The sequence below is a fragment of the Lathyrus oleraceus genome, chromosome 7 (assembly GCF_024323335.1).
Source record: "Lathyrus oleraceus cultivar Zhongwan6 chromosome 7, CAAS_Psat_ZW6_1.0, whole genome shotgun sequence".
NCBI lineage: Eukaryota > Viridiplantae > Streptophyta > Magnoliopsida > Fabales > Fabaceae > Lathyrus > Lathyrus oleraceus.
Genome location: NC_066585.1, coordinates 5216298 through 5243627, shown reverse-complemented (window position 1 = coordinate 5243627; position 27330 = coordinate 5216298). Strand labels below are relative to the sequence as shown.

The window sequence follows — 27330 nt, the reverse complement described above, 5'->3', positions numbered from 1 at the left end:
TTTTTCTTTGGCACAAAATCAATGAAAAGAGATATGTCACTCGTCATATGCCTTGAACATCCACTATCAAGATACCATATCTTTTCGGTAGATTAAAGACATTCAACCTGTAGAATTAAACAAAGGAAATAGGTACCCAATTTTAATTGGATCCTTGGAAGTGAGTGAAATCAAGGTTGCATTTAGACAACCATTGAGAGACTCCTTTAGGAACTAACATCTTCCTAAATTTTCATTTTTTAATGGTATGACCATTTTTGCAACAATAATGACAAGATATATTATGATGAGTTATACTTTTACCATTCAAATCCCTTTTAAAAAATTTATGCTTTTTGTATGAATGATTTAAAGACTTTTCATACTTAGAAGGATCAATAGGAAATGCACTTTTAGGTTGTAAAGTTGTGTCTAATTTGACTTGAAGACCATTTATCTCTTTTTTCCAATTATGACAAAATTCACAACCAAACTTAGAAGGTTTTTCACACATATTCTTGTCACTTTGAATATCTATCATAGATCTCTTAATAACTTCCAACTTCCTTTCGAATTCTAATACTTTAGATTCTAATTGTAAAAAGATCTTTTCGTGTGAAGCTAATTTCTTAAAAGCATTTAATGCTTCTCTATGAAGATTATCAAAAGCGTCTTGTAATTGAGAATAAGATAAATCACTAGTAAGCTCAAGTTTAGAAGGACTTACCTTTTTATTCTTCCTTCCATTAGCCATAAGACAAATTTGGGTCGATTCTACACTTGAAGTGGAGCTTTCATTGCTTGAGGGGTCACTTGCATTCTCACAGGCTACATAAGCTCTTCTAGGTTTACTACGCTTCTTATGATGCCCTCTTTCTTTGTATTTCTTAATCATGGGACATTCCCATCTCTAGTGACCAATTTCACCATAATTATAACAAGAGCTTCTAAATTTACCTTTCCCATTCTCACCCTCTTTTGAAGACTTGGACTCCCTTCTAAATTTTGTTAAGTTGCCTTCGGAGTGCTTGACCTTGTTCTTCTGAATATACTTTTTGTATCTATTGACAAATAGCCCAACATCATCATCATCGTAGATCTTGTTATCTCTTTCTTCATACTTACTAGTCTCATTCTTTGAGGACTTGAAACTAGAAGTCTTTAGAGCAATGGACTTCTTTTCTTCCACCTTGTCTTTACCTTTCTCTTTCTTCATCATCTTTTCATATTCTTTTTCATGTTTTTCCAAGCAAGTGAATTCTTGCTCCTGTTCTTCCAATTTACCAAACAAAGTAGTAAGATCAAGTGCTTTAAGATCATTCGCTTCTTTGATAGCGGTGACCTTGGGTTGTCATTCCCTGTTAAGACATCTTAAAACCTTATTAGTAGCAATAGAATTGCGCATGGTATTACCTAGAGCATTCAATCTATTGATAAGATGTGTGAATCTCTTTTGCATGTCGGTAATGGTTTCACCATGCTTCATACGAAAGAGTTCAAACTCTTGGTTCAAAGTATTGATCCTAGCTTGTTTGACTTCATTAGTTCCCTCATGGGCAACTTCTAATGCGTCCCACATAACCTTGGCGGTTTCACAATGAGAGACACGATAATACTCATCAACACTTAATGCGGATGTGAGAATATTTTATGCTTTCCAATCATGAGACCAGAACTTCTTATCATTATCATTCAATTGATTTTCCGGTTTTGGTACGATGACACCTTCCCCATTGGTCATTGTAATTTGATTAGGACCATTGGAAATGACGTCCCATACACCCTTATCAACAGAGTTGATATGGATACGTATACAAGCTTTCCAATAGCCATAATTTTCGCCGGTGAAAATATGTTCTATATTATACGCTCCTTTAGGTTCGATAGCCATTATCTAATAAGCAAATCTTAAGACCGGAAATAACTAGAGCTCGTGATCCCACTTGTTAGACGATATGCCTAGATCTAGAGGGGGTGAATAGACCCTAAGTTAAAAAATTCTTTGAAACTTTGATTTAGAATTTTTTTAGCGCGGAAGCAAGTTTCAAATATTTCTCGAATTCAAAATCGTCTAATCGAACCTTCAATTGAATACCAATAGAATGCTAATAATCCACAAGTCGATCAACGACTATTAAGCACAACTAATTGAATACTCTACAATAGTAACAGTCTATCTCTAACGATATTCACACACGAAAACTAAGTCAAGCAATTTTTCGAACACTTGATGTGCGAAAAACAAAGTTTTGAATTTTATATGGTGATTGTTGTTCTAAGAAATCCAATCATAACCAAATTATTAATGATCAATACAACTAACACAAAATTCAAAATGTAATTAAAATTATGATCCAAACTATATTGATCTGATGATCAAAGCAATCAAAAATTTGTGCATCGAAAAATAAAAGATAATATATATATATATATATATATATATATATATATATATATATATATATATATATATATATAGAGAGAGAGAGAGAGAGAGAGAGAGAGAGAGAGAGAATACACAAGGATTTGTTTAGGCAGTTCCTCAATCGACCTCGCTATGGGTATGTTTGCCCTCAATTTGAATTTTAACCGAGATATTAATATAATTAATCTTACTTGCAAAAGTATCAATTTAAGAGATGAGAAATCAAATCCCACAAACCCTAGGTTTATTCTTGAATCTAGCATCTCCAAAAACCATGATCAAAGACTGATCAAGTCACCAATAATGTCGCTTCAATTCACCTGTCATTGCTACTTCCTTGCATGACCTCCTTGTCTCAAGGCTTTCACCCGGCTGAATTAATCCCATGCGTACACTTGTTGAACCCAAGATTTATCAACACGATCCACCGTTTCACGCTACGCCCTTGCCGACACACCTAGTATCAAGAATTTCACTTGATCATATTTGAATTGAACAATCTTGTCCAAAACCTTTAAACCCTAAAGATCTTGAAGGAAAACCCCACCTCGGTTTTCTTATTTGAATCCCTAAAAGATCGTAACCCAATATTCTCGGTATAACAAACCTAATTTGACGTTATCAATCCTAATATATATGACACCCAATCGAAAAATGATTATGTGTAGTTTGATTGTGTGTATGCATATATTGAATTGAAGATGATGAGATGATTTGAAATCCTGGATTCATGTAGGTTTTACTCACTCTGGAAGACCTTACTAGAGAATGATGCATGTATGAAGTATTTATATGTATGGGTGATTTAGGGCAAAGGGAAATACAAGAGAGGATAGAAAATATGAAATTTTGGAGAAAAATATTGGATAGGTCAACCTATATAGGTTATGTGTCGACTTGTTTAATGCATAGGTCAACTTGTCTAATGTCATGTGTCGACCTATTATAATCATGAGCTCCCTATGTGCCGACCTGAAAACTCGACACATGAAATAGAGGCCACAGGTTTTAATACAGTAGCATATGTATTGACCTATAGACTTCATGTGTCGATCTATAGCCAAAAAAAATTTCCATAGGTCGACCTGTAGTTCTATGTGTCGACCTATAACCAATTTTTTTCCATAGGTCGACCTATAGTTCTATGTGTCGACCTGTACTACTATTTTTCACAAAAAATGTTTTTTCATGCATTTTTGATGTCTGAGACCTTTCCCACATTGTTACCAAATACTTGTATGCTTCCTAATGCTAAGATGCACATAGAGATTTAGAGGATATCATCCAATTTACATTTACGCTGAAGTATCCTAGTTTTGACATCATACAAAACATATCTAACGGAAGTTGCACTCACAGATTTTGGTGTTATTGTTGATACCCTTACTGCTGATACAACTGTTGATATTGGTAAGCTGGCTATTGTAAGGGTTATTATTATGGGTATGACATAGGTGTAATGGCGGAAATTTGGTGGTAAGGTATTGGGATATGTTGTTGAGATTGGTTTCCCCATCCTCCCATTATGGAATTGGCCTCACCTTTTGGCTTCTTCTAGAAGTTAGAGTATGGCTTCTTCCCTTCACCCGAAGTATTTGCAGCACAAGGTAGCTTTCCCTTTCTCACCTGACTTTCTATTCTTTCTCTGATGGTGACAACTTTAAAGAATGTTGAAAAGCTAGATCCCACCATGTTTTCCAGGTATCGGAAATGCAGTATCCCCATGAACATATCAATCAATTCTTAGTGCAAGAGAAGGGGTTAAACTCTAACTTCTAACTCCCTCCAGCTTTGGGCATACTTCTAAAATGATTCGTTGTTGTGTTGTCATATCCTACAACTAAGTGTGATTGGGTGCAAGATCAATGTTGTACTAGTAGTACATGAGGAAAGCTTCTACGAGGTCCCTCCAAGATTAGACCTGACCCTTTTCTAGTTGCATGTACCATTCCAGGGATACCCTACTGAGGTTATCCTTAAAGTAGGAGGAGGGACATGAACCCCCTCACGACGAACAAAGCCAAATTCATGATTAGTTACCCCAGGGATGCGAAGTGACAGTGAGCCAATCAGTTCAACAACTTTTTGGGGTTCAACATTGATTTCAACATTTCTCTCCTTTTGGGCCATGCTTAACATGGTCTCAAGCAGGAGATCCATCTTTCCTTGCATGAAGTCGGTGTAAGTCATTATGGTTGCTTGGTTGGCCTCAATTTGCTCGAGTGTCATCTTGTAGTTGTTGCGAGTTTTGTATCTGTACCGAGACATCAATTTGTTGGACAATAAGGTGGAATGTGTGTAAGTTTTTTGTTTTTGTTTTGAAAAATGATATGTATGCATGTTGATGAAATGCATGATTTTTTTTATGTAAGGAGAAAATGAAATGAAATGCTCAGGGTCACAGGTACACTGAGTTTCCGGGTTAATCATAACACCGGGTGAATAACTAGTATCTCTGATTAAAGGAACCCCATAGGTAGGATCTATGATTGATTGGTTCCTAGAGTCATGGGTTCTTCTTGATAACGTCACCGTCATGATGAAGGCTCGTCGAACAACAATACCCTCAATATGATTTCTTCTATGAGAGGTCTTCGTATCATACCAATCAAGGAAGATACCTCGCAGGCCAATACTACACAACCATTGACTCCAAGGTTCTAAAACGGTCCCTAGATTCATCGATCCAACTTGAAAACATTATCACTGTGACGAAAGCTCATCGGACAATAACATCTCCAAGAGAATTTACTCTAGGCGGGATCTTCATATCGTTCCAACGAGGAAAATACATCGCGGGTCAATACTACACAACCACCATCTTAATCATATGACTTTCCTCAGACTCTGGTAAATAGTCTATCTCACAAAGTGCCAATAATCAGATAGCCCCCAATAGTACCATGAGAACCAACAATATATAACATATAGCACCAATACAATGAAATAAAGAAAAGAATATAAAATACAACAAATAAACATAGGTAATGTTCATCGCAAATCGGACTAAATCAGGTTTGACTCTCTCTAGTTTGGAGCTGAGTCTCCGGTTGTCACATCTCGAAAAATACGATCATTCGTGAAGTCGTTGAAAAAACGATTCGAACAGAGTCGTCACCAAACTTTATTTATTCCAAAAGAAAAAATAAGAAAATATTAATAAAACTCTTAAAGAGAAAAAGAAGATTGTCGTCGCAACCAAATTCAGGTTTGGAAGTCGATTACACAATGGAAATATATTATCACCCCTCATACCCGTTGTACTCATCAGAAAGTAAAAGTTCAAAGAATAAAAAATTTAATTTGTTCTTTTAAGTTGAGAGATGAAGCTGAAGTTGTTAGACGGAGTTAAAAGTTAGAAATCGTAAATAAAAGTGTACTTAGGTGTCCGGTGACGTTGTGATCAATGTTAATTGATTCTTTTAATATCCTTTGGTTGGATACCCAAATCGGATTAAGGATAAGGTGAAAAAGTTTATCTCATCTAATAACTTTTTAGATTTTGTGGAGTTTCAAGAAAATAAAATTAGTGTTTACAATTTACTTTAAGTGGTTAATGTTTTAGTTTTATTTAAATAGGTGAAAATTTTATCTCATCTAATAACTTTTTAGATTTTATGGAGTTTCAAGAAAATAAAATTAGTGTTTATAGTTTTAGTTTTATTTAAATACATTGAATAAAACGAAATTGAAAACATTTAAATAAAAAGATCTAACATATTTATGTTTTTGGTATTGGTATTGGGACGAAATCAACAAATTATTCATCAAACCCTCCAATATCAGTTAGCTATTTTCATAACATCTAAAATAATTATCACATTTTAGTTTATTATATACATAAAAAAAAAATAGCTTTTAATCATTTGAGACCATGATTAGACATAGTACGATAAAAAAAAATGCCGAGTGCTTTATGAACGTATGTTTTGTATGGTATTCTATCTTGAACATTGATTATATAAATAATTGTACGAAAACAGAACAAGAAGCTGGTTTGCCCGAGAGGTTAAGGGGGAAGACTTAAGATCTTCTGCACATAAGTGCGCGTGGGTTCGAACCCCACAGCCAGCATTTATCTTCATTTTTATTCCTTTTCCTTGAATTTTTACACTTTCTCATTTTTCCTTAATTTTTTAAATATTATAAATGGTCTTTAATCTTAATCTTATTTTCACGAATGTTATTTTGTTCAATCTACAATGATGCGTGTTATGTAGCAGTAATGTTTCGTATATGCAACATGCGGCGTCTTGTTATTGTTGGAAGACACAGACACCTTAAACTGAGTACAAGTACGAGGAACAGAGAATGTGTAACCAACAATAGTTCAAACGTGAAAGATCCCGACATCCTTAAATGGAACAGAACTATTTCTACTCACATGCGCAATGGCAACTGTGACTCTGCTCTACATGTCTTCAACACCATGCCTCGTCGAAGCTCTGTTTCCTACAATGCAATGATATCTGGTTACTTGAGGAACTCCAAGTTCAACCTTGCACGGGAGCTGTTTGATCAAATGCCTGAAAGAGACTTGTTTTCATGGAATGTAATGCTTACTGGCTATGTCAGAAACCGCAGACTCGGTGATGCACGTAGATTGTTTGATTTAATGCCTGACAAGGATGTTGTTTCCTGGAATTCTTTGTTGTCTGGGTATGCTCAGAATGGATATGTTGATGAGGCAAGGGAGGTTTTTGATAATATGCCTGAGAAAAACTCCATCTCTTGGAATGGTCTGCTTGCTGCTTATGTTCATAATGGCAGAATGGAGGAAGCTTGTCGGTTGTTTGAGTCCAAATCGGATTGGGAATTGATTTCTTGGAACTGTTTGATGGGTGGTTTTGTTAGGAAAAAGAAGATAGTTGATGCTAGGCGGCTTTTTGACAAAATGCCTTTTAGGGATGCAATTACCTGGAATACTATGATTTCAGGTTATGCCCAGGTTGGAGATTTGTCGCAGGCTAGGAGATTGTTTGATGAATCTCCAATACAGGACGTGTTCACGTGGACAGCTATGGTGTCTGGGTATGTGCAGAATGGAATGCTGGATGAAGCTAGAATATTTTTTGATGATATGCCCCAGAAAAATGAAGTTTCATACAATGCAATGATTGCTGGTTATGTGCAATCCAAGAAAATGGATATTGCTAGGGAGTTGTTTGAGGCTATGCCTTGTCGGAATATAAGTTCATGGAATACCATGATTACAGGCTACTGTCAGAATGGAGACATTGCTCAGGCTAGAAAATTGTTTGATCTGATGCCACAGCATGACTGTGTATCTTGGGCGGCTATTATTGCTGGTTATGCTCAAAGCGGTCACTATGAAGAGGCTCTGAACATGTTTGTAGAGATAAAACGAGATGGAGAAAGTTTAAATAGGGCTACATTTGGTTGTGCTTTGAGCACATGTGCTGATATTGCTGCTTTGGAATTGGGGAAACAAATTCATGGGCAAGCGGTGAAGACGGGATATGAAACTGGGTGCTTTGTGGGGAATGCGCTTCTTGCAATGTATTTTAAATGTGGCAGCATAGACGAAGCTAATGATGCTTTTGAAGGAATAGAGGAGAAAGATGTCGTCTCTTGGAACACGATGTTAGCTGGTTATGCCAGACATGGATTTGGCAGACAAGCTTTAATGATATTTGAATCAATGAAGACAGCAGGTGTTAAGCCTGACGAGATTACCATGGTATATATATTTTATACATTTCATATGCGTTTTGGTTTTTATTTAGAGCTTACCTGGTTGCTACATGTAATATTACACTCTGCTTATTGTTATTTCTTTATCATGTTTCAGGTTGGTGTTCTCTCTGCCTGTAGTCATACTGGCTTGCTAGACAGGGGAACCGAGTATTTCTATTCAATGAATAAAGATTACGGTGTAACGCCAACTTCAAAACATTATACTTGCATGATTGATCTTCTTGGCAGAGCGGGCCGTTTGGAAGAAGCACAGGACTTAATGAGAAACATGCCTTTTGAGCCAGGTGCTGCTTCATGGGGAGCTCTACTTGGTGCAAGCCGGATTCATGGCAATACTGAGCTGGGGGAGAAGGCTGCTGAGATGGTTTTTAAGATGGAACCTCATAACTCGGGAATGTATGTCCTTCTTTCAAATCTATATGCAGCTTCGGGCAGATGGGTCGATGCTGATAAGATGAGATTGAAGATGAGGAATGTTGGTGTACAGAAAGTACCTGGGTATAGCTGGGTTGAGGTACAAAACAAGATTCATACGTTCTCAGTTGGGGATTGTTTCCATCCGGAGAAAGAGAGAATATATGGCTTTTTAGAAGAGCTGGATCTAAAAATGAGGGAAGAGGGATATGTTTCTTCAACAAAATTGGTTCTGCATGATGTCGAAGAGGAAGAGAAGGAGCATATGCTCAAGTATCACAGTGAAAAGTTAGCAGTAGCATTCGGAATTCTAACCATACCAGCTGGCAGACCAATACGCGTCATGAAAAACTTGCGTGTGTGCGAAGACTGCCATAGTGCCATCAAGCACATATCCAAAATTGTTGGAAGGTTGATAATCTTAAGAGATTCTCACCGCTTTCACCACTTCAACGAGGGTATTTGTTCTTGTGGAGATTATTGGTAAAACGGAGAGATCACGGATATAGTAAAAATTAATACTTTCTGGGCCTATTATATTGTCATTGAAGAAATGCTGATAGCAGTGAGGAGTGCAGTCATATCCGGCCGGCCAGTAATTGAATTAGTGTCCATGTGAAATGACGTAGGTGATTGGAAAATCTGAGTTACTAACTCAGACTTACCAAAAGGAGATATCGAATGATGAAAGCTTGAATGGGAGATATATCTTTGAATTATATTCGAGAACCCAAATCACTGAAATTAAAAAGATATAGCATGAAATGCATGGCATGCATGAAGAGTGAGCTGAATTATCAGACAGCTATAGATAGAGATGCTCTTCATAAAGTTTTGGCAATTTGTCAAAGTCCTTCTTGGTACTCAAAATAGGAGGAAATAGGAAAATGGGTGCAACAGCAACTTCTAACAAATTAGGTTTCTTCTCATTGATTGCATCCCTTACAATATTATAAAATGCTTCGCTTTTTAAATTTTTTTCATATGTATTTGAATTCATTGCAGTAATCATGTTTTGTATTTTACCCATACAAAAAATACTGTCTGAAAACCTTCCAGGAATGTAATAATAGTAATAATAGTGTTACATGTGGTTCTTATTAGTGATTTTGCCAAGCCAAAATGTACATGCTGTAGGTGAATAATAATGTTTTGTTTATTTATAATGAGAAGGAAATGCTGCGACAAAATGTTGTTCCTTGTTTCAAAATATATCAGTAGTATACATTGTGTTTTGGTACACACAAATACATCCTAATTACAGAACCTACTGCGGTATTACAAAATGACATTCCTTAAAAATGAGTTCCTCATGTTAGCTTCTAGCACAAACAACTGGAAGAATTTCTATGCAATGCTTCAAAATCGTAATTAAACTAGAATTAAGCATGCAGGGCAGCCAGGTTATCAATCAATTCGTCTGCTGCGTCGTCATTGACCTCTATGATTGGTTCCTGCTAATACAAGAAATGCATTTTATTGAGTACGAATTTGAGTGTACACGGCCAAGATGATTTTAAGATTAATGTCTATTGTGCAGTCACACAAAAAATTCAGATTAATGTTTTTCAGAATTGACAATAATCATAAGATGTTGCATATTCGGTTTTAAAAAATACTGCATAATTTTCTTCTTTCACAAATTTGTTTGCTGCATAATTGTAATTTTCTTTAGTGTAGTTAGATTTTTACTCCAAAGTTCAAAGTGCATTCTTTATTTTAAATTTATAGAATTGCAATTTTATATATATTATGTTTCATGAGCTTATAATATCCTAGATGTATCCTATCTTATATTTTGAAAACAAAAATATGATCATTGCTAATATCATCATCATCATCATATCCAGACAGATACTTGTACCATCACAACACAATTTTGAAACCGTTTTTTGGATATTCTTATTATTGCATAACTTAAGATAAGAGCTTCCCATTTGATAAGATAGAGATAACTACCTCTGGATCATTACTTCTTTTCACATCTATACACTTTGAAGCACTAATGCTGGCACTCTTCAACAAGCTACGTGGACTCTGAAGATTTGGTCCAGTCTGAGTCGGCATTTCAATATCGTTGTTTTCATTATTTTCATTCTTGGAAGTATGAACTCGCTCTCTGCAAAAAGTGAAATTGTAGTGCTCAATGCATATGACTCAAACAAGAGAAAATGTTTCAGAGGCCTGTAGCCAACCTCATATGTAAACCCGTGGATAACATACTAAAAACATAAATCCCTTTCCCCTAAAAAGCCGCAAAAATCCCCTATTTAAACAGGTTCGCCTAGCTTCGACGAAAAACAATTGAACTGCTAAGGCTAGAAATTGTTCACAGAATCAAATATCGACAAATATTTACCTAGGTAAGGAGGCATGCTGTCTCTGCAATGGTGACCTTCGTTCGCCTTTGCCTTTGCCATTGCCATAATGTTCCTCAAGATGTGCAAACTGTCGCTTGAATCGATCAACCCCGCTATACAACAACATAGAATTACTAACTAATAACCAATAGGTGTAAATTTTGAGTTTTAAAGAAGCCACTGTGCATATTAATTCTTGGATGACATGCAAAACACAAAATTAACAGTAGTAATTTGATGCAAGCAAAGTTTTATCTGTTACAAGGATGAGCATCAACAAAAGTTTGAGTTGCAATAAAATTGCAACGTAGTCCCTACGTAAAATAATTCAATTTAAAATGTTACAAAAAATGGATGCTTTATAGTCTCAATGCACATCTGCTTTAATATATGTACTTATCAAGCCTTCAACAAATCGCCAAGCATAACTTACCTTGGATACATGAAGCTGGTTTGATCTCCACCACTAAGATATTCCTCAAGCATCTGGGGATGATACTCCAAAATCTGTGTGCGTTACGTATAATTAACTATTACAACGTAAAGGGGATGAAATCATTTGAAGCAAGGATGAGTAAAATGCATGGTCATACCTCCCGATAAATCAATTCTCTGACATCATCTTTAGTCAATTTCCTTCTCTCGAATTCAAACTCAAGTTTTGAAATGGGGTGAGTGGATGGCTCGCGATCAATGTTTGATAAACCATGGAAATAAGGATCAGACAAAGCCTGATATCACAAGCATAACAGAAATAATGAAATTTTCCCATTGTTAACTATCAATAAACTTTTCTTCTTTGGAAGGTAATCATATGCAAGTTATAGAGACCAACCTCTTCGGCTGATGGACGGTTTTTAGGATCAAATGCAAGTAAGCGCTCCAGTATACGAAGAGCCAGAGGATCTATATTTGGAAATTTCTGGAAGAGTGGAACAGGATGCTTTTTCCGCATGCTATTAAGATACCTTTTAGCTTTCTCATTTCGAATCTGTAATAAAATCAATACTTAAGAATTTACATATACACAAGAGGATAGAGGTTGTAAAATGAAGCTTCAATTTATAATAAACCATAAGTTGTATCTTAAAACAATAATAGAGAAAGAACTTTCAGAAACACTAGAAATTCAACACTAATCTGACTCCACCATGTCACAACATGCATACTGATTCAGAAAACTGCAGAGTAGATTTTGATATACTAACTCTCGCAATGGACTCGGGAGGAGGAGTACCGAGCAAATCAGTCATGAGATCCAATTGGTGCACCACATTTTTTCCGGGAAACAATGGCCTCCCAATAAGCATTTCTGCAAATATGCATCCAATGCTCCAAATATCAATTCCAGGGGTATACTGCATAAGACAAGGAGTATAAATTACATAAAATTTCAATACATCAAGTGTATTCATGATGTCAAAAAAAAGCTTACTTTTGAGAAAAAAGAACCACATAGTTCAGGTGCACGGTACCACCGGGTTGCAACATAGTCCTTCGTAAAAGTAGATAAATCAAGTCAGCACACGGGTTACCGAAGTAGCTAAATAGCAATTTATAGGTTCCATTTGAAAATATTAAGAGGCAAAACATAATTGATTAACGAAACTGATCAACGCGGTTGCACAATGGAGTACTTACAGTCCAGAAAATAGCAGACGGAGCATCATTAAACGAAACCCGAGCAAGTCCAAAATCACATATCTTCAATTTGCAATCAGCATTAGCAAGAATGTTTTTCGGCTTCAAATCACGGTGAAACACATTCGCTGCAAGGAAACAAATGCAACACATTAGTAGTTCATTATAACTATACAACCATCTGAAAAAACGAAGGAGCCGGATTTAACAAACCTGTATGTATATATTTAAGCCCACGGAGAAGCTGGTACAAGAAAAACTGATGATGCTCCGGAGTAAGATCATCATTCGCCTTAATTACTTGATGCAGATCGGATTCCATCAACTCAAAAACAACATAGACATCCTTGAACTCCCTACGCGAAGGAGGAAGCATAATATGCCTAATTTCTACAATATCGGGATGTCGAAGCAAGCGCAAGAGCTTAATCTCTCTTAGAATCCGCGTAGCATCGGATACATGCTCGAAAACATCGTGAATTTTCTTGATTGCAACTTTTTCGCCAGTGTGAATGTCGATCGCAGAACACACAACACCGTAACTTCCTTTTCCAATAATCTCTTGGACCTGGTATTGACTTGCCTCACCGTACTCAGTAAAAAACTCTGTCTCCGGCGCACCCTGGTTGAATCAAACAAGAACGCAACAATAAGATTCAATAAACAATAATAAGATAACACAAAAAAAAAAGATGAAAACCTTTTTGTTTGGATCCATGGAAGAAGGAGGGAAGAGAGATTGAACAGGAACTTTGATGTTGAAGAGAGATGAAGCAGTAGTAGTAGTAGTAGTATGATAGTGATGATCGTGATCGTGATCGTGATTGTTAGTGGTTGGAATAATTGCCAACTGTGAGCGCAAATCTTTCACGAAGACGCGGTCGTTGTCGTCGTCATCATTGTGGTGGCGGTGGTGGTGGTGCTTGGTGGTTGTAGATCGACGTTGAAACAAACGACGGAGTCCATCGGCGATCGTTCCTCCGCCACCCATTTAGTGTTACATTTACCATTCAATCAACTTGTTCTTTCTTCGACTTTTGACTCTCTCTGTGTTAATAATTTCTTTTTTATTTATTAAAATATAATATTTATTGATGACAGTGGTGGATTGGGAGTGGGGGAGAAAAAGGGGGGAAATTGAATTTGCAGATTTTTTTTTTCTTTGCTTTTGGATCTTATCCTATTAATATCTTATGCTACAGAAGAGTTAGTTTAGTTGCATGTTTGTGATTAACTTTATTACTTGCTTTTAGTTTTAGTTTGTGGTTTTTATTTGTTTTCTTCCAGCTTCAACCTTGCTGTACAGTCAACTCAACTCGGTTTCGTTTCTCATTTATTACCTGTTAATTCATTGTTTATTTTTTCCATTTTTATATAATATACTAAATCTAACTTCAAATATCTTTAACAAATTTAGTTATAATGTCTTTGATTCATAATGGAAAAACAACTTTCAATATATTTCTTATGTGAAATTGATTTCAATTAAAATTGAGTTGAAGTTAAAATTATTTATATTTTTATAATTTTTCATTAAAGTAAGCTGTATAATAAATTCTCGTGTTTATATTTTTTTTATCTCAAACGTCAAATATATTAAATAGGCTCTAAATTGGCCAAACAAATAAGGGATCTTTCAAATCAATCTAAGGTATAGAACCTATGGATTTGCCTACTTCACCATGTGATGGGCATCCATATTATATAGAGTCTTTTCAGAAACATAAGGATTATAGATTTGAATTCTTCTAAGTAGATCTTATAATCATTAGCAATTGGATCTAAGGTAGTAGAATTATCTAACTTCATATCCTTAGTCATATGAAAAGGTTATCTAATGGCAAGGACTTCAGTTGTACTGGCATCGACTTAGCTAGAGAAGCGATTGGAAGCAATAAGGAAAATGTTATCATTTGGATCTTTAATGACGCATCCCAACAACATCATTCCTTCACTAAAATAACTAGCATCAGTCCGAATTGTTCAAGAGTTGTTAGCAGGAAAAACATTCAACGTAGCAGACTCCTTTCGCAAACCACACTTGGTCTCCTTGTTGAATTCCTCTATAGTGTCCCATATCTCCTAGGCAACTGCTTGAGATCGGGACACTCCTTCTTAAAGACCATTATATTCCTAGCTTGCCATATTTTCCACATCCTTGTACACACCAATTGGCCTAAGTAGCTATCTCTTCTCTCGAGAAAATCAAAAATCCAATCAAACACCCCAGGGCCATCTAAAAAATGCACTCCTAGCGGAAGGGAAAAGAACACTCTCTTGGAGAAGTCACATTTCCGAAATAGATTAAGAGAACTTTTTGGATAGAGTTGACAAAATGGGTAGGAAACATCTGACCTAATACCTTTTTTTCTTAGGTTGTACTTTGTTGGGAAAATGTCTTTGGATAGCCTCCATATGAAATTTTTGACACGCTCATTGACAAGAGCTTTCCACAAATTCTTCCACACACAAGATCCAACCTTGTTTATGGGTCATGTCTACTTCTACTATTAAGGTCCCCTAGCAAGTGATAAGTTGTTTTGACAGAGTATTCTCCACCCTTTTCGAAATGCCAAATCAATTTTTCATCTAGAAGTTTATTAGAAAGGGGGATGCTGGCTATCTGAACTGCTTCGCTAGCATCAAAACTGGCCTTGAGTGCTTCTAAGTTCCATCTTCCAAGGTCAAAGTCTATCAAATTACATACTATGTTCGCAGGATCCAAACCTCTATTAGGACCATAGGTTTAAATCTCATAATTGTTGGGATCTAGTTATCTTCCCAAATTTTAACACTTTCTACATTACCTATCCCCCATTTAGTTCCTCTGGTGACAACCTCTTTTGCATTGAGAATATTGCGTCAGGCATAACTAGGCTTGAAGCCCAATTAGGGCTCTGTAATTTGGCTCATAGGGTAATACATACCTTTGAAGAACCTTTCATATAGGGAACCATCACCTTGCATAAGTCTCCAAAATTGTTTCCCTAATAGGCTTATGTTGAAGTCCTTAATACCTCTGAATCTCAAACCACCCTCCCTTTTAGCCTGTGAAATTCTTTCCCAACTCATCCAGTGAATCTTACTCTCCCTTTTTTTGATCCCCACCAAAACTTAGCCAGTATCAATTTGATTTCTTTACAGCATTGGTCAGGAATCTTGTAGCAGCTCATGATGTATGTAGGGATTGATTGAGCAATTATTTTAATAGGGACTTCTTTTCCAGCTCTATAGAGGAATCCTTCTTTCCACCTTTTGACTTTCTTACAAACTCCATCAATGACTAATTTGAAAACTTCTTTCTTTGATCTACTAAAAACCACAGGGAGACCAAGATACTTTGAGTGTCTGATAACCGCTTTGAAGCCTAGTATGTTGTGAATCATTTCTTTTGAATCCTCACCCACATTGCCACTTAAAGAGACCTCAGACTTATCAATATTCACCACCTTCCCATAAGCTTTTTGGTATCTTGAGAGCACTTGTATGATTCGATCAACTTCTTCAGTATTTGCTCTAACAAAAAGCAAGATGTCATCTGTGAAAAATAGGTGGGAGATTATATGGGCTTTTCTTACAACCTGCGCACCATGAATGTCCTTGGAGAGTTCATCTTTCTTAAGCATACCCGAAAGAACGTCAGCACAAACGATAAACAAATAAGGTGACAGAGGGTCCCCTTGGCGAAGTCCCCTTTAAGGGTAAAAGCATCTATTGGATTATCCATTTATAAGTAATTGATAAGAAACAGAAGAGGTGCAAATTTTTATCAATTGTATCATAGGTGCAGGAAACTCAAGGTCTTCGAGAGCACCTAAGATAAAATCCCATTCGATTATGTCATAGGCTTTAGACATGTCCAACTTCAGAGTCATAATACCTTTATTCCCCTTCTTCTTATTCTTCATCTAATGGAAACAATCCATGGTGATCAAAACATTATCAGTGATTAATCATCCCTTGATAAACACACTTTGATTTTCACTAATAATACTTGGCAAAATTCCTTTAATTCTATTTGCAATGTGATAACTTTCATAACAAAATTACACGTGCTTATAGGTCTAAAGTCTTTTGGAGGGCTTGGGTTCTTATGTTTGGGGATAAGGGTTGTGAAGGTAGAGTTTATATCAACAGGGTTTCTATCGTGGTTGAGGATATCGAGAGCTAGATTGGTTACATCTCTTCTAACAATGGTCCAATATTTATGGAAAAACAAAGCAAGTAAGCCATCAAGCCCATGAGATTCGGTGGGATGCATATGGAAAATAACTTATTTCACTTCATCTTCAGAGAAAGGTCAGGCACAACTTAACTTGCGTTCTTATATTAACCTAGCCCTAATGTTGTTGCACACTTGGTGGATATCATAGAGACTAGAGAAAGAGAAGATACCTGAGAAATAACTGATGAGAAATTTTTCACAACTAGCATGGCCTTTCCACCATCTACCTTCATTGTCCCTCATCTTTTTCATTACATTAGTCTTTCTTCTCTGGTTTGCTTTGCTATGTAAAAAACATAGTGTTTACGTCTCCATCTTTAAGCCAAACTTCTCTACTTCTTTCTCTCCACATTGTCTCTTCAATCCTTTGCAGTTTATCTCTTTGTTTCTCCAAGGCTTTGAATTTCTTAATCTCTTCATAATCAGTATACCAACTTGTGTCCTCCTTAAGGAGATTTTCTATTCTTTTGAGCTCCTTGGCCACCTTCCCTATCCTTAGATCCTTGAAAGTATGTTGAAGGGAGTGTATCGACTTAGTCCTTTAATTAAACATCCGTGAAGACTCATTCCAGGGTTGTATGACCAATTTCTCACATCTTGGTTCTTTTAAGCAAACTTCTTCAAACCTAAACAAATGCATTGTCTTTTCTCTAAAACACTCCTTCTAAATCATAATACAAATGGCAGTATGATCTGATCCATGATGAGCCAGATGAGTCACCTTGGTGAGAGGGAATTTATCTTTAAAAGGAAAGAAGAAAAGCCTATTGTTGTACCCCAAAATTTGTCTTCCCCTTTTACTTTTCATCTAACCCACAAGTTGAGATCCATCTATACCCATTTATGCCTCATTCATATGCATCCTTCATTCATGATTAATAGTTGCTAACAAGCATCATAGACTCAAGGTTGCGGTTATTGAAATTAGGGTTTTGGCCTGAAGATTATAGTATTGCGCATCATGTCGAAGAAACCCTAATTGCTTGATTCCTTAGGAACCTCAACTCTCGAGGTCTATGACATGACATTCATATGCACATCCCAACCCTGATTCATGATCTGAGGGGTAGCTTATGGAGCTTGGTGTTGTGTTTGAAGCCCTAAGAAGGAGGCAGTTGATGCTCAAGTGCCCTGCCTGGTTTACCTGTTGGACTTGGAATTCATCAAAACCCTAGCTATTGATCTGGGAGGCTTATGAATCATGTGGTTTACTTTGAGGGAGTGGAAACCCTGGATGATGGTTGTGGTACTATCATTCATTGTGTGTATGCTTAAGATTAAGGTTTCATCAGTTTCTCTTGGTCCATTATGGATGGTTCACGGGCTTAGAAGACTCGTGGTCTCGATTCATTGATGGGGATCCATTTAAAAAAACTTCACATGGTCTTGATATGTTTCTTGGTTGGTATTCATCTGGTTTGATTCATAACATGGAATATTTCAGAGGCATTGTGGTACATATTCAACTTTCCATAAGAAAGTACACATCTTTTTACAATTGTTGACATTTTGGTCAATTGTTGACGTTTTGGTCAATCAGTTGACCAAAGTCAACCATCAAACCCAAGTCATTTTCCAAGTCGTAAACCTTGTTCATTTTAACCACCTTTAACCATGCTCATTTTAATTTTTTACCATGAACCATTTTCCTTTTCATCCTTTTCCATTTCCAAATTCATGAACCATTTCTCATCCATAATAACTTCACATGCACCTAACAATACAAATCAATTCATTACACTCCATTACAAATTCATCAACAAATGGTTCATTCATTACAAATCCATTCAACTTTCAAACTTTTCATCCAAACATTCAATTTTTCATTCATTCAAAATCCAAGTATATAACCCCATACATTTTTTAATATATACATTCAAATGCCAATTTCAAATTACGACTTTCCAATAAACAACCTGTTTCCGCATAACCACTTTACATCCAAAACAAGGTCAAGTTCAAGCATCAACCAAAAGCAAGCTTCATGTTTTCTATGTGCTAAGAATTGGAATATATAACTCAGGGAAAGAGATAGCCAGAAAAGAAGTTCCCCTCAACCAGTTTTTTTGAGAACCAATGTATAAGTGGAAGTTACTGGATAACACTTGATGAGGTGATTGTGACCAATGTTGACAGGGAAATTAGTGCACGTGGGTATCCAATTCCCAGTGAGGCGATTCTCATTTATGGATGGAAAATTTGCCTTTTCTGCATTTCCTATAAAGATTTCGCCCAAACATTTTAATCTTTATTTTATTTTGATTCAGGAAAGTGGTGTGGAACCGTTTGGATTATATTGCTGCTGGTGGTCAAAAGCTTCACGTTTTGTTTGTCACTTTTCGTTTGTGGTAGCTTTAAATCAAAATCCAATTGGAATATACATAAAAAAAATACATTTTTGGTTACATGTTAAAACCAAGCAACTAACTAAAATTAAAGGCATTGCTGAGGGTAATTTTGGAGTATGGTTTCACACGAACAATACGGTTTCATTTCCATGTACTCTATCATAGTGACATTGTCCTTCAACTTGTCCAAGGGGTTGATGACAAGCTTCATAGAATATCATAAAGCCTTCCAAATCTCTTTGAAACCGTTCAATCTGTAGCCTTCAAGCACCTAGCCAAATCATGTCTAAACTCGGTCAATCTCAACCGTTCGACTCCAACCTGCAAAACTAAGGTAGATATTTACAACTAATAAGACTAACATCAACTAATTCCAATTAACAGTTCACTCTTAACGGCAACCGAGTTTCAATAGGATTCGATGACATTAATAACTTCCCAATGACGAATTCATTTCATTATAACAGAATGCAATAACACTAATAACTTTCTAACATTAACAAACCTGTTCACATTGTGGCAACACAAAAACTTAACTAACAGGTCCAATCATTATTAACCGCATTTCAATATCAATCAATAGAATTGGCGTATGTTTCAAAATTGTTCACATTCTGTTACAGACTGGGGACTTGTTAGAGCAAAATGAGACGAGTGATTTGAAGTTTGGATTGGGGATTTTGAGCTTCCGTCGCCACCGGGTGCGATTTACGACACGGAGGAGAGTTTTATATTTCGGTCATGTTTTGGGAATGAGTATCGAGCTTCATGAGCGTTGGAGTTGGTTATAGGCTGACTTGGACTTGGGATTGGGCTTGAGCCCAAGCGGATCTCATATCATTCCCATTGCACCCCCTGTTCTGTCCATATTTGCAACTGAGACTCTGCCTTGAGGCCTGTGTAAACCAAACCACTTGTTTCATGAACCTATTTCTTGGACCCCCTTGATCAAGGGTCCAATTCAATTTCCTTTTGCATTACTTCTCTCTTTTTTTTGTTCTTGTTTAGTTGATTAGTTCTAATTGATTGGGTTAGATTTTAGGATTAGGGTAATTAGAGTTTAACTATATTTTAGAATAATATTAGAATTTTAGAATCAATTAGTATTTAATTAGAAAGTAATTAGATTATTTAGATTAGATTTTATAATATTAGAAATATTAGAATTTTAGAATCGATTAGGATTTAATTAGAAACTAATTAGATTTAGATATTAGAGATTAATTAGGATATTGACATTTTTTTAGATATTAGAATTAATTAGATGGAATTAGAGTTAATTAGGTTTAATTAGCTATTACATTCTAATATTGATTAGAACTTGAAATTAGTTTTAACTATAAATTAGGTAGGTTAGGTTAATTTTCAATATTAGGTTAAAGCCATTTTCAGGACTTAATCACTTTAGGCATAGATTAGAATTTAATTTGGTTCCTAATATCAATATTTTTGTGAATTGACTATTTTACCCTTTAGGGATTATTTTGTCATTTTGACCATATAAATGCATGTTCCCTTAGAATTCTTTTGACATAGATTTTTAATCTAACTTGACTAACTATATTATGATCCCCTAGGATAATTTGATTCAACTCTAACCTTTAGATTAAGTTTTAACCTAGTTTTCGAATTAAATCCTAACCCACGATACAAATATTTTGATCAATTAAATCGTTTGATCTTGTACAATCCCACAGTCTAAATTGAGTGATCAAAATACCCTTGGTCACTTAATAAGACCTTTTCTGTAAGCTATGGAGCTCGAAGCCTTAAGTCAGACTTTCAATGAAGGCATCCTCAGTCACATCAAGCAACAAATTATACAAGATAAATCAAAGTCAACACTTGTTAAATACGATTCAAATTGTACGATACGAGCCTTAAGTAATAAGGAATGATGAGACATGATTTCTCCTATCCTTGTCTTGAGTGACTTTGTGTATGGGGCGTAGGCCCCAGCTATTCAGAGCATTCGCCCTTATTCATAGACTTTAATGTGATATGAATCAAATAAACTACCGAGTCTTCTTCACATAAGACAACACTAATACAAGGAGCAACAATGAAAATCCTCCTCCAACAAGCTAGTCAGTGAAGAGAAGTATCATGCACCATGAACCTTAAGTAATGAGGAACAATGAGACGGAGTTTCTCATATCCTTGTCTAGAGTGACTTTGTGTACGGGACATAAATCCTAACTATTCAAAGCATTCGTCCTTATTCATAAACTTTAGTGTGATTCTTATCATCGACTGTCAAGTCTATTATTAATCCATCCTCTATTCAAATCATTTCAATTAATCACTCAATCATATTCTCTTGCATCCTCAATCATCTTACTTTCAGCCCTAGTGGGATGAACTACGAAAGCTCTGACTTCCTTATTGCACTATAAGGATACGTAGGCAGGAGAAACCAGTTTCTTTGCAAGTTACCCTATTTATCAATCAATCATTCTTCTTTCATTCAATGAATACCATCTCTTTGAGATCAAATATACTTCTCCTTGGACTCCTTGTATACCCTTTTAGGATGATATAATGGCAGTTCACCACATCAATCAAGAGTTCTTTGGGTCATACTGTCATACCCATATTTTGTCCGGGAATTTTAAAATTTCATAAATTTAATTTTAATTTCAGTTCACATCATATGTATAGCATAACATTCGTTTCATCATGAATAATACCTAAAATATCAGTCGGAATAAACTCTCAAAAATACAGACAAATTGGTTAAATCATTCCTCAAATACGTACAAAATCAGCGATTAAAAAGTTTCAAAATTAAATTTGCAGACGCCAATATTGTTAATCTACGGTTCGCGTAGTTTAACCCGGTATGCTCGTTATATTTTTCGATGACTCTTTCAGCTGCATTTTAATCCGTTTGAGTCCTTTTAACCGGTGAAAATTTATTTCAAAATTCAAAGAAACGTTGTATTTTTTCAAGAAGTATATTCCGCGCTGATAATTTTAGTGCGTCTGATTTAATTTTTCAAGCAAATTTTTGCCCGATATTTATTCATTTTTAGTCATTTTATTTTTTATTCTTTCGCCAAAATATTCAGAAAATTTAAATAGGAATATCCATGTCTCCATTTTGTTTTTTATCATATTCATTTTAGAAGTTGTGAATTTTATTTGATTTAAATTGCTTTAAATCGATTAAATCATCTAGAAGGGACATTTTAGGCATTTTAAATTATCTAACAATTTGTGCTTCTTTGTGTGTTTCCTTGAGTTAATCGTGATCGTTAGATTATGATTAATCAAGGGTCAATGTTAGCAATCCATGTGCATTTCTATTCACCAATAAAAAAAATCAATTAATAATAATATTAATATTAAAAGTCAGAAGAATAAAACAAATATCTATTTCAATCCAATTGCCAGATGCCACATGGCAGTCTTATCTTCTTATGAGTGGTACATGGCTGGCAAGTGGTCCTCTCTCTCCACACTCCTCTCCAACGGTCACCACGAAAAAAGAAAAAGAAAATTCAATGATGGGATTTGGATTTTCTTCAAAAGATCTCGTCTGCCACAAAAGGTTGGCGGCTCACAAAAAAAACTACACAGAAAAACTTTTCCTCTTCTCTTCCACAATCGCGCCTCCATTTTACAACAACTCTATTCATCGTTATCATTGGACCACCGTGCTGTCACACCCTCATCTCCGCCTAAGACCACTACCGTTGGAATCCCACTCAAAAACTCTCTCGGTTGATGAAAAAAGAAAAGGAAAATAAGAAGGGAAGGCTAGTGTTCATCTTCTCTGTTTCCGCCTTCCACACACACCGTCCACCCTTTTCTTCATCTCACTCCGGCGACCACTCATCCACATCCACCGCCACTCACCAACCCTCACACAATACCCAACCGTCTGTCCGGATATTACGCTTCTTCCTCGGTACATCCGACCCGTCTTCCATCGTCAATTAACCGACAACCACTACCGCACCTATAGAGATCTGCCACGACCTCCGCACAAACACCGCATTTTCGCCATAAGCCATCTTTCAACACCATCGCGGGAACAACGCATAACAAGCTTCTCCCTTACTGTTCATTTTCTCACACAAGAAAAGTTCAAAAATAGCCGCAACAATCAAACAATAACACCGAAAAAACGAAATCGAGGAGGAAAAAGAAGCAAGCAATAATGAGGAGGAATTAAACCGAACTCGCCACCGTCAACAACATACGACCGCATCAACCACCGCTCCGACATCGCTCAAGGCCTCCACACAGCATGCACAACCCTCCATCATCCTCTCCGTGTCACTACGAGTAACAACAACACAACAACGTAACGACAAAGTGAAGCAATACCATATCGGCTGTGATTCCGCCACCGCCACTCCACTCTGATCAGTAATTTCACGAATCAGTAGCGACTCTCCTTCGCCAGCAAGCGATTCAAAGACGGATGCACCCTTGCTGACGGCAACACCAAACGCGATGCACGCAATGGTAGTGACTCTTCTTTTGGCTTTAATTTCATTTACCATTTATGATTTCGAGTTGGATTATGTTTCATTTTGATTGCGTTGTGTCGTCGAATTTACGATATTTGTTGGTTCGATCTAGTTCCGATTTGGTGAGGTTCGATCCTGTGTTGTTTTGATTATGCGATGCGTATGCCGAATTGATTACAATGTTAATATGTAAGGATTTGTGGTGCTGATGTATTGTGGTAATAATTTTTATATTGTGGTTATAATTGTTATGAATATGCAGCCTAAGATAGAGTAACATTAGATTTAAAATCTAAGTTCCAGATCACTTGCAGGAATCGCTGCTATTGTTTTGTTGTTTGAATGCCACAAAAAATAAGCTTCAATATTGTTGACATTGTTTAAACATCTAAGTTCATAAATCTGTGCACTCTTGAAAGCTTAGAGTTAAATAAATCCTGACATATTATTCTGAGTTGATTTTTTTTTTCTAAGTTGAATTTTATTCCAATTTACTTGAATTCTATTTTAATGAAGTGTATTCATGGAGTAGTGAGTTTTCTTAATCTCACATGCTGGAATGTTTAGGATTTAACTAATGGGATGATAATTTTAAAAGTTAATACAATTTGACTCAAAGTCTCAACTGTTGAATCCACCAAGTAAAGTATCATAACTATTAATCTTTAAGGCTTGATAAATATCATTTTCATTATTAATTGGTTTCCAATTGGAAAAATAGAATATGTTGCATTTAATGTAGTTGTATGGTTTAAAATTCAATTGAGTTAATATGAGTGTAAAGTGATAAGCTTAATTTATACAAGCATCATTCTATTGTTGTTAATATGTTGATATATGGTGGAGTGTGGATGCATTTGGTTTGTCACAGTTTGTAAACAAATATAAATCATGTTTAGTTATCATGTTATACAATTTAGTAATGTTAGCAATTGATTCATTTTATATCCTATTTATCCTAAAAATAATCTAATTATTTTTGTCCAACACCAATTTTTATAAATTCAAATCCAAATCACTTTTCTATGTCAAATATAATTTCTAAAGAATATTTTGTTATAATTTAAACTTGGGGTGAAAAAAAATATAGGGAGCGTTCGCTTCACTATTTCTCAATTACTCGAACGATTGGCGCACTCCACATTGCTCGAATTCTTGTCACCCGATTAAAGCTTCAATCATACCAATTCAAATTACCTTTCCAAGTCAAATATAATTTCTAAGAATCTTATTTTAATTAAACTTTTGGATGAAAAGAATGGGAGGCGTTCGCCTCACTATCTCTCGAATAATTGAATGATTGGCGCGCGCCGTATTGCTCAAATTATCGATTTTCGATCAAAACTTTACCAAATTCGAATTCAAAACATTTTTTCTAAATTAATACAACTTTTAATGACATTCTTTTATTTAAACTTTGGGGTGAAAAAGAATGGGAGGTGTTCGCCTTGCCATTTCTCGAATAATTGAATGATTGGCGCTCGCCATATTGCTCGATTTCTTCGTCCTCCGTTAAAAACTTTAATCGTTTAAGTGAAAATCAATATAAATATTTTTACAATTTAAACCTCGGATGAAAAAGAACGGGAGGCGTTCGCCTCACCATTTCTCGAATAATTGAATGATTGGCGCTCGCCATATTGCTCGATTTCCTTTCGACTTCCGAATAAGATACTCTAACTAAATTTGGATAAGGGAATGGTTGGTGCCCGCCTCACTATTCCTCGAGTAAGCAAGTGGGAGGCACACGTCTCACTACTGTGCATATTCGATTTCTGCAAACGACTTTCAATGATAATTTAAACGGAAAAGGGAGTAGAAGGCGCTCGCCTTGTTATTCCTCGAAAGAATTGGACGATTGGTGTACACCACATTGCTCAATATTTTGTCGTTCTTCAAAAATATCTTAAACATATTAAACCTAATTTCTCGCTCCCGTGCGATAAAAAACAATCAAACAAAACATCTAACATATCAATTCAACTTGTCACCCCCGCATGACCAAAACTCTTTTTCAAAAAGAACACTGTTAATCCTTTCTAATGCGCACAACAAACTAGTGCTTAAGCCTCCGCCGAGAGTAGACAAGCCAAAGTTTAGCCTTTAGAACACAATCTAAACAGTCGTTCATAAAAGACACCAACCAACCGTAGTTCCCCGACATACGAATGCTCTGATTTCCTTATAGCACCATAAGGATACGTAGGCAGGAGATTGCTAGGTCTTCACGAGCACACTAATAAAAAGCCTCCCTTTTCCCCTTTTTGAGGTTTTCATCCATCTCTATTCAATTTTACTATCACTCGAAGAAAACAAACAACATTCAGTTAACATTCAAATCGCAAATTAAACTAAAAGGTTCCCGTTGAGTATAACGGACGTGAGAGGCGCTAATACCTTCCCCTTGCGTAATCGACTCCCAAACCCGAATATGGTTGCGACAACCATTATTCAATTTCCTAAAAGTTTTATCGATATTTTCCTATTCCTTCATTGGGATAAATAAAGTTCGGTGGCGACTCTGTTCGAACTAAATTTTTTCGCGACCATCGCGAGGAATCGTATTTTTCGAGATGCGACAGATGGCGACTCTGCTGGGGACACATCTGCTCCAAGTAAGAGAGAGTCAAGCCTAATTTAGTTCAAATTGCTATGAATGTTAAAATATTATTTTTCTTCCTTATGGCTTCTTTATACCTTACTGTATTATTTATGCTATGTGATTTATTCTGCTATTATATTGGATGGTTTATGGTGCTTGGTACATGTTGTGAGATAAGCTTCGTACCCGAGCTTTGAGAAGAAATTCGAACCTGGAGTTGTGTGGTATTGAACCGAGGGGTATACACCTCATTGGGACAATACGAAGACTCCACCTAGAGTAGATCTGTTCGGAATTTCCATCACAATATGGCTAGCCCACTATTGCGAGGAAACTTTGAACATGGTCCGTGACTCTAGGGACCTTGTCTTAAACCGAAGTTCGTCTTCATGATTGGAGATTGTGTAGTATTGAACTGAGGGGTCTACACCCTATTTGAATAATACGAAGATCCCACTTACAGTAGATTGATTCAGAACTCTCATCACGATGTGGCTAGCCCATTATTGCGATGGGATGCTGAACACAATTTTTTCCAATCTCAATCCTTTCGTGATGATAAATTTTTTCCATCAACCCTTTGATGATGCCACTCCATAGTGAAGTTTCTTTTCATCAACCCTTTGACGATGACAATTTCTTTCCATCAACCCTTTGACGATGATAAATTTTTTCCATCAACCCTTTGATGATGCCACTCCATAGTGAAGTTTCTTTCCGTCAACCCTTTGACAATGACAATTTCTTTTCCATCAACCCTCTGATGATAACAATCTCTTCCATCAACCCTTTGATGATGATATTCCTCAACAATATCATTGAAAAATAAAAACCCTACAAAAATATCCAATTACCCAGTTGCATTTCGACATACATCACATACATCAGTTCACGCATGAATTTCCTAACAAAATAGGAAGATTCATCAAAACACAATCTTGTCAATCATCAGCATACTTATGCATAACTCTACAAAATCAAAAATCAGTTGCATTCCCATGCACATCTAAATATCACCAGCAATTGCATACTGCATACATCTCATGCATCATTCCATGCATGGTATTTCCCCTCATGTCATACAAAACATCAAACATAAAACATCAGGATCCAGGGTCATTCATATGTATCCCGGAC

At 36.1% G+C, this 27330-nt stretch overlaps 2 protein-coding genes and 1 non-coding gene across 3 annotated transcripts; 2 read left to right on the top strand and 1 right to left on the bottom strand.

The window, feature by feature from the left end:
* Positions 1-6395: 6395 nt before the first annotated feature.
* TRNAL-UAA (transfer RNA leucine (anticodon UAA)) lies at positions 6396-6478 on the top strand. The gene has a single exon. It is a non-coding gene; the product is annotated as a tRNA-Leu (tRNA).
* Positions 6467-9623, top strand: LOC127100595 (pentatricopeptide repeat-containing protein At4g02750). The gene is made up of 2 exons (XM_051037829.1): positions 6467-8105; positions 8217-9623. The coding sequence occupies exons 1-2, from the start codon at positions 6585-6587 to the stop codon at positions 9021-9023; spliced, it is 2328 nt and encodes a 775-aa protein (XP_050893786.1). The 5' UTR covers positions 6467-6584; the 3' UTR covers positions 9024-9623.
* Positions 9624-9674: 51 nt separating this feature from the next.
* Positions 9675-13774, bottom strand: LOC127100596 (mitogen-activated protein kinase 9). The gene is made up of 11 exons (XM_051037830.1): positions 13238-13774; positions 12751-13159; positions 12538-12665; positions 12332-12391; positions 12105-12254; positions 11732-11887; positions 11490-11627; positions 11330-11403; positions 10896-11009; positions 10496-10655; positions 9675-9990 (listed from the first exon to the last, which is right to left on the bottom strand). The coding sequence occupies exons 1-11, from the start codon at positions 13526-13528 to the stop codon at positions 9919-9921; spliced, it is 1752 nt and encodes a 583-aa protein (XP_050893787.1). The 5' UTR covers positions 13529-13774; the 3' UTR covers positions 9675-9918.
* Between the last annotated feature and the right edge of the window lie 13556 nt (positions 13775-27330).

Coding starts and splice junctions, on each gene's coding strand:
- LOC127100595 (XM_051037829.1), top strand. CDS start 6,585: ATGTTATTTTGTTCAATCTACAATGATGCGTGTTATGTAGCAGTAATG. Junction 8,106..8,216: donor AGCCTGACGAGATTACCATG/GTATATATATTT, acceptor ATCATGTTTCAG/GTTGGTGTTCTCTCTGCCTG.
- LOC127100596 (XM_051037830.1), bottom strand. CDS start 13,528: ATGGGTGGCGGAGGAACGATCGCCGATGGACTCCGTCGTTTGTTTCAA. Junction 12,392..12,537: donor CGTCTGCTATTTTCTGGACT/GTAAGTACTCCA, acceptor ACTTTTACGAAG/GACTATGTTGCAACCCGGTG. Junction 11,628..11,731: donor ACCGTCCATCAGCCGAAGAG/GTTGGTCTCTAT, acceptor TTGTGATATCAG/GCTTTGTCTGATCCTTATTT.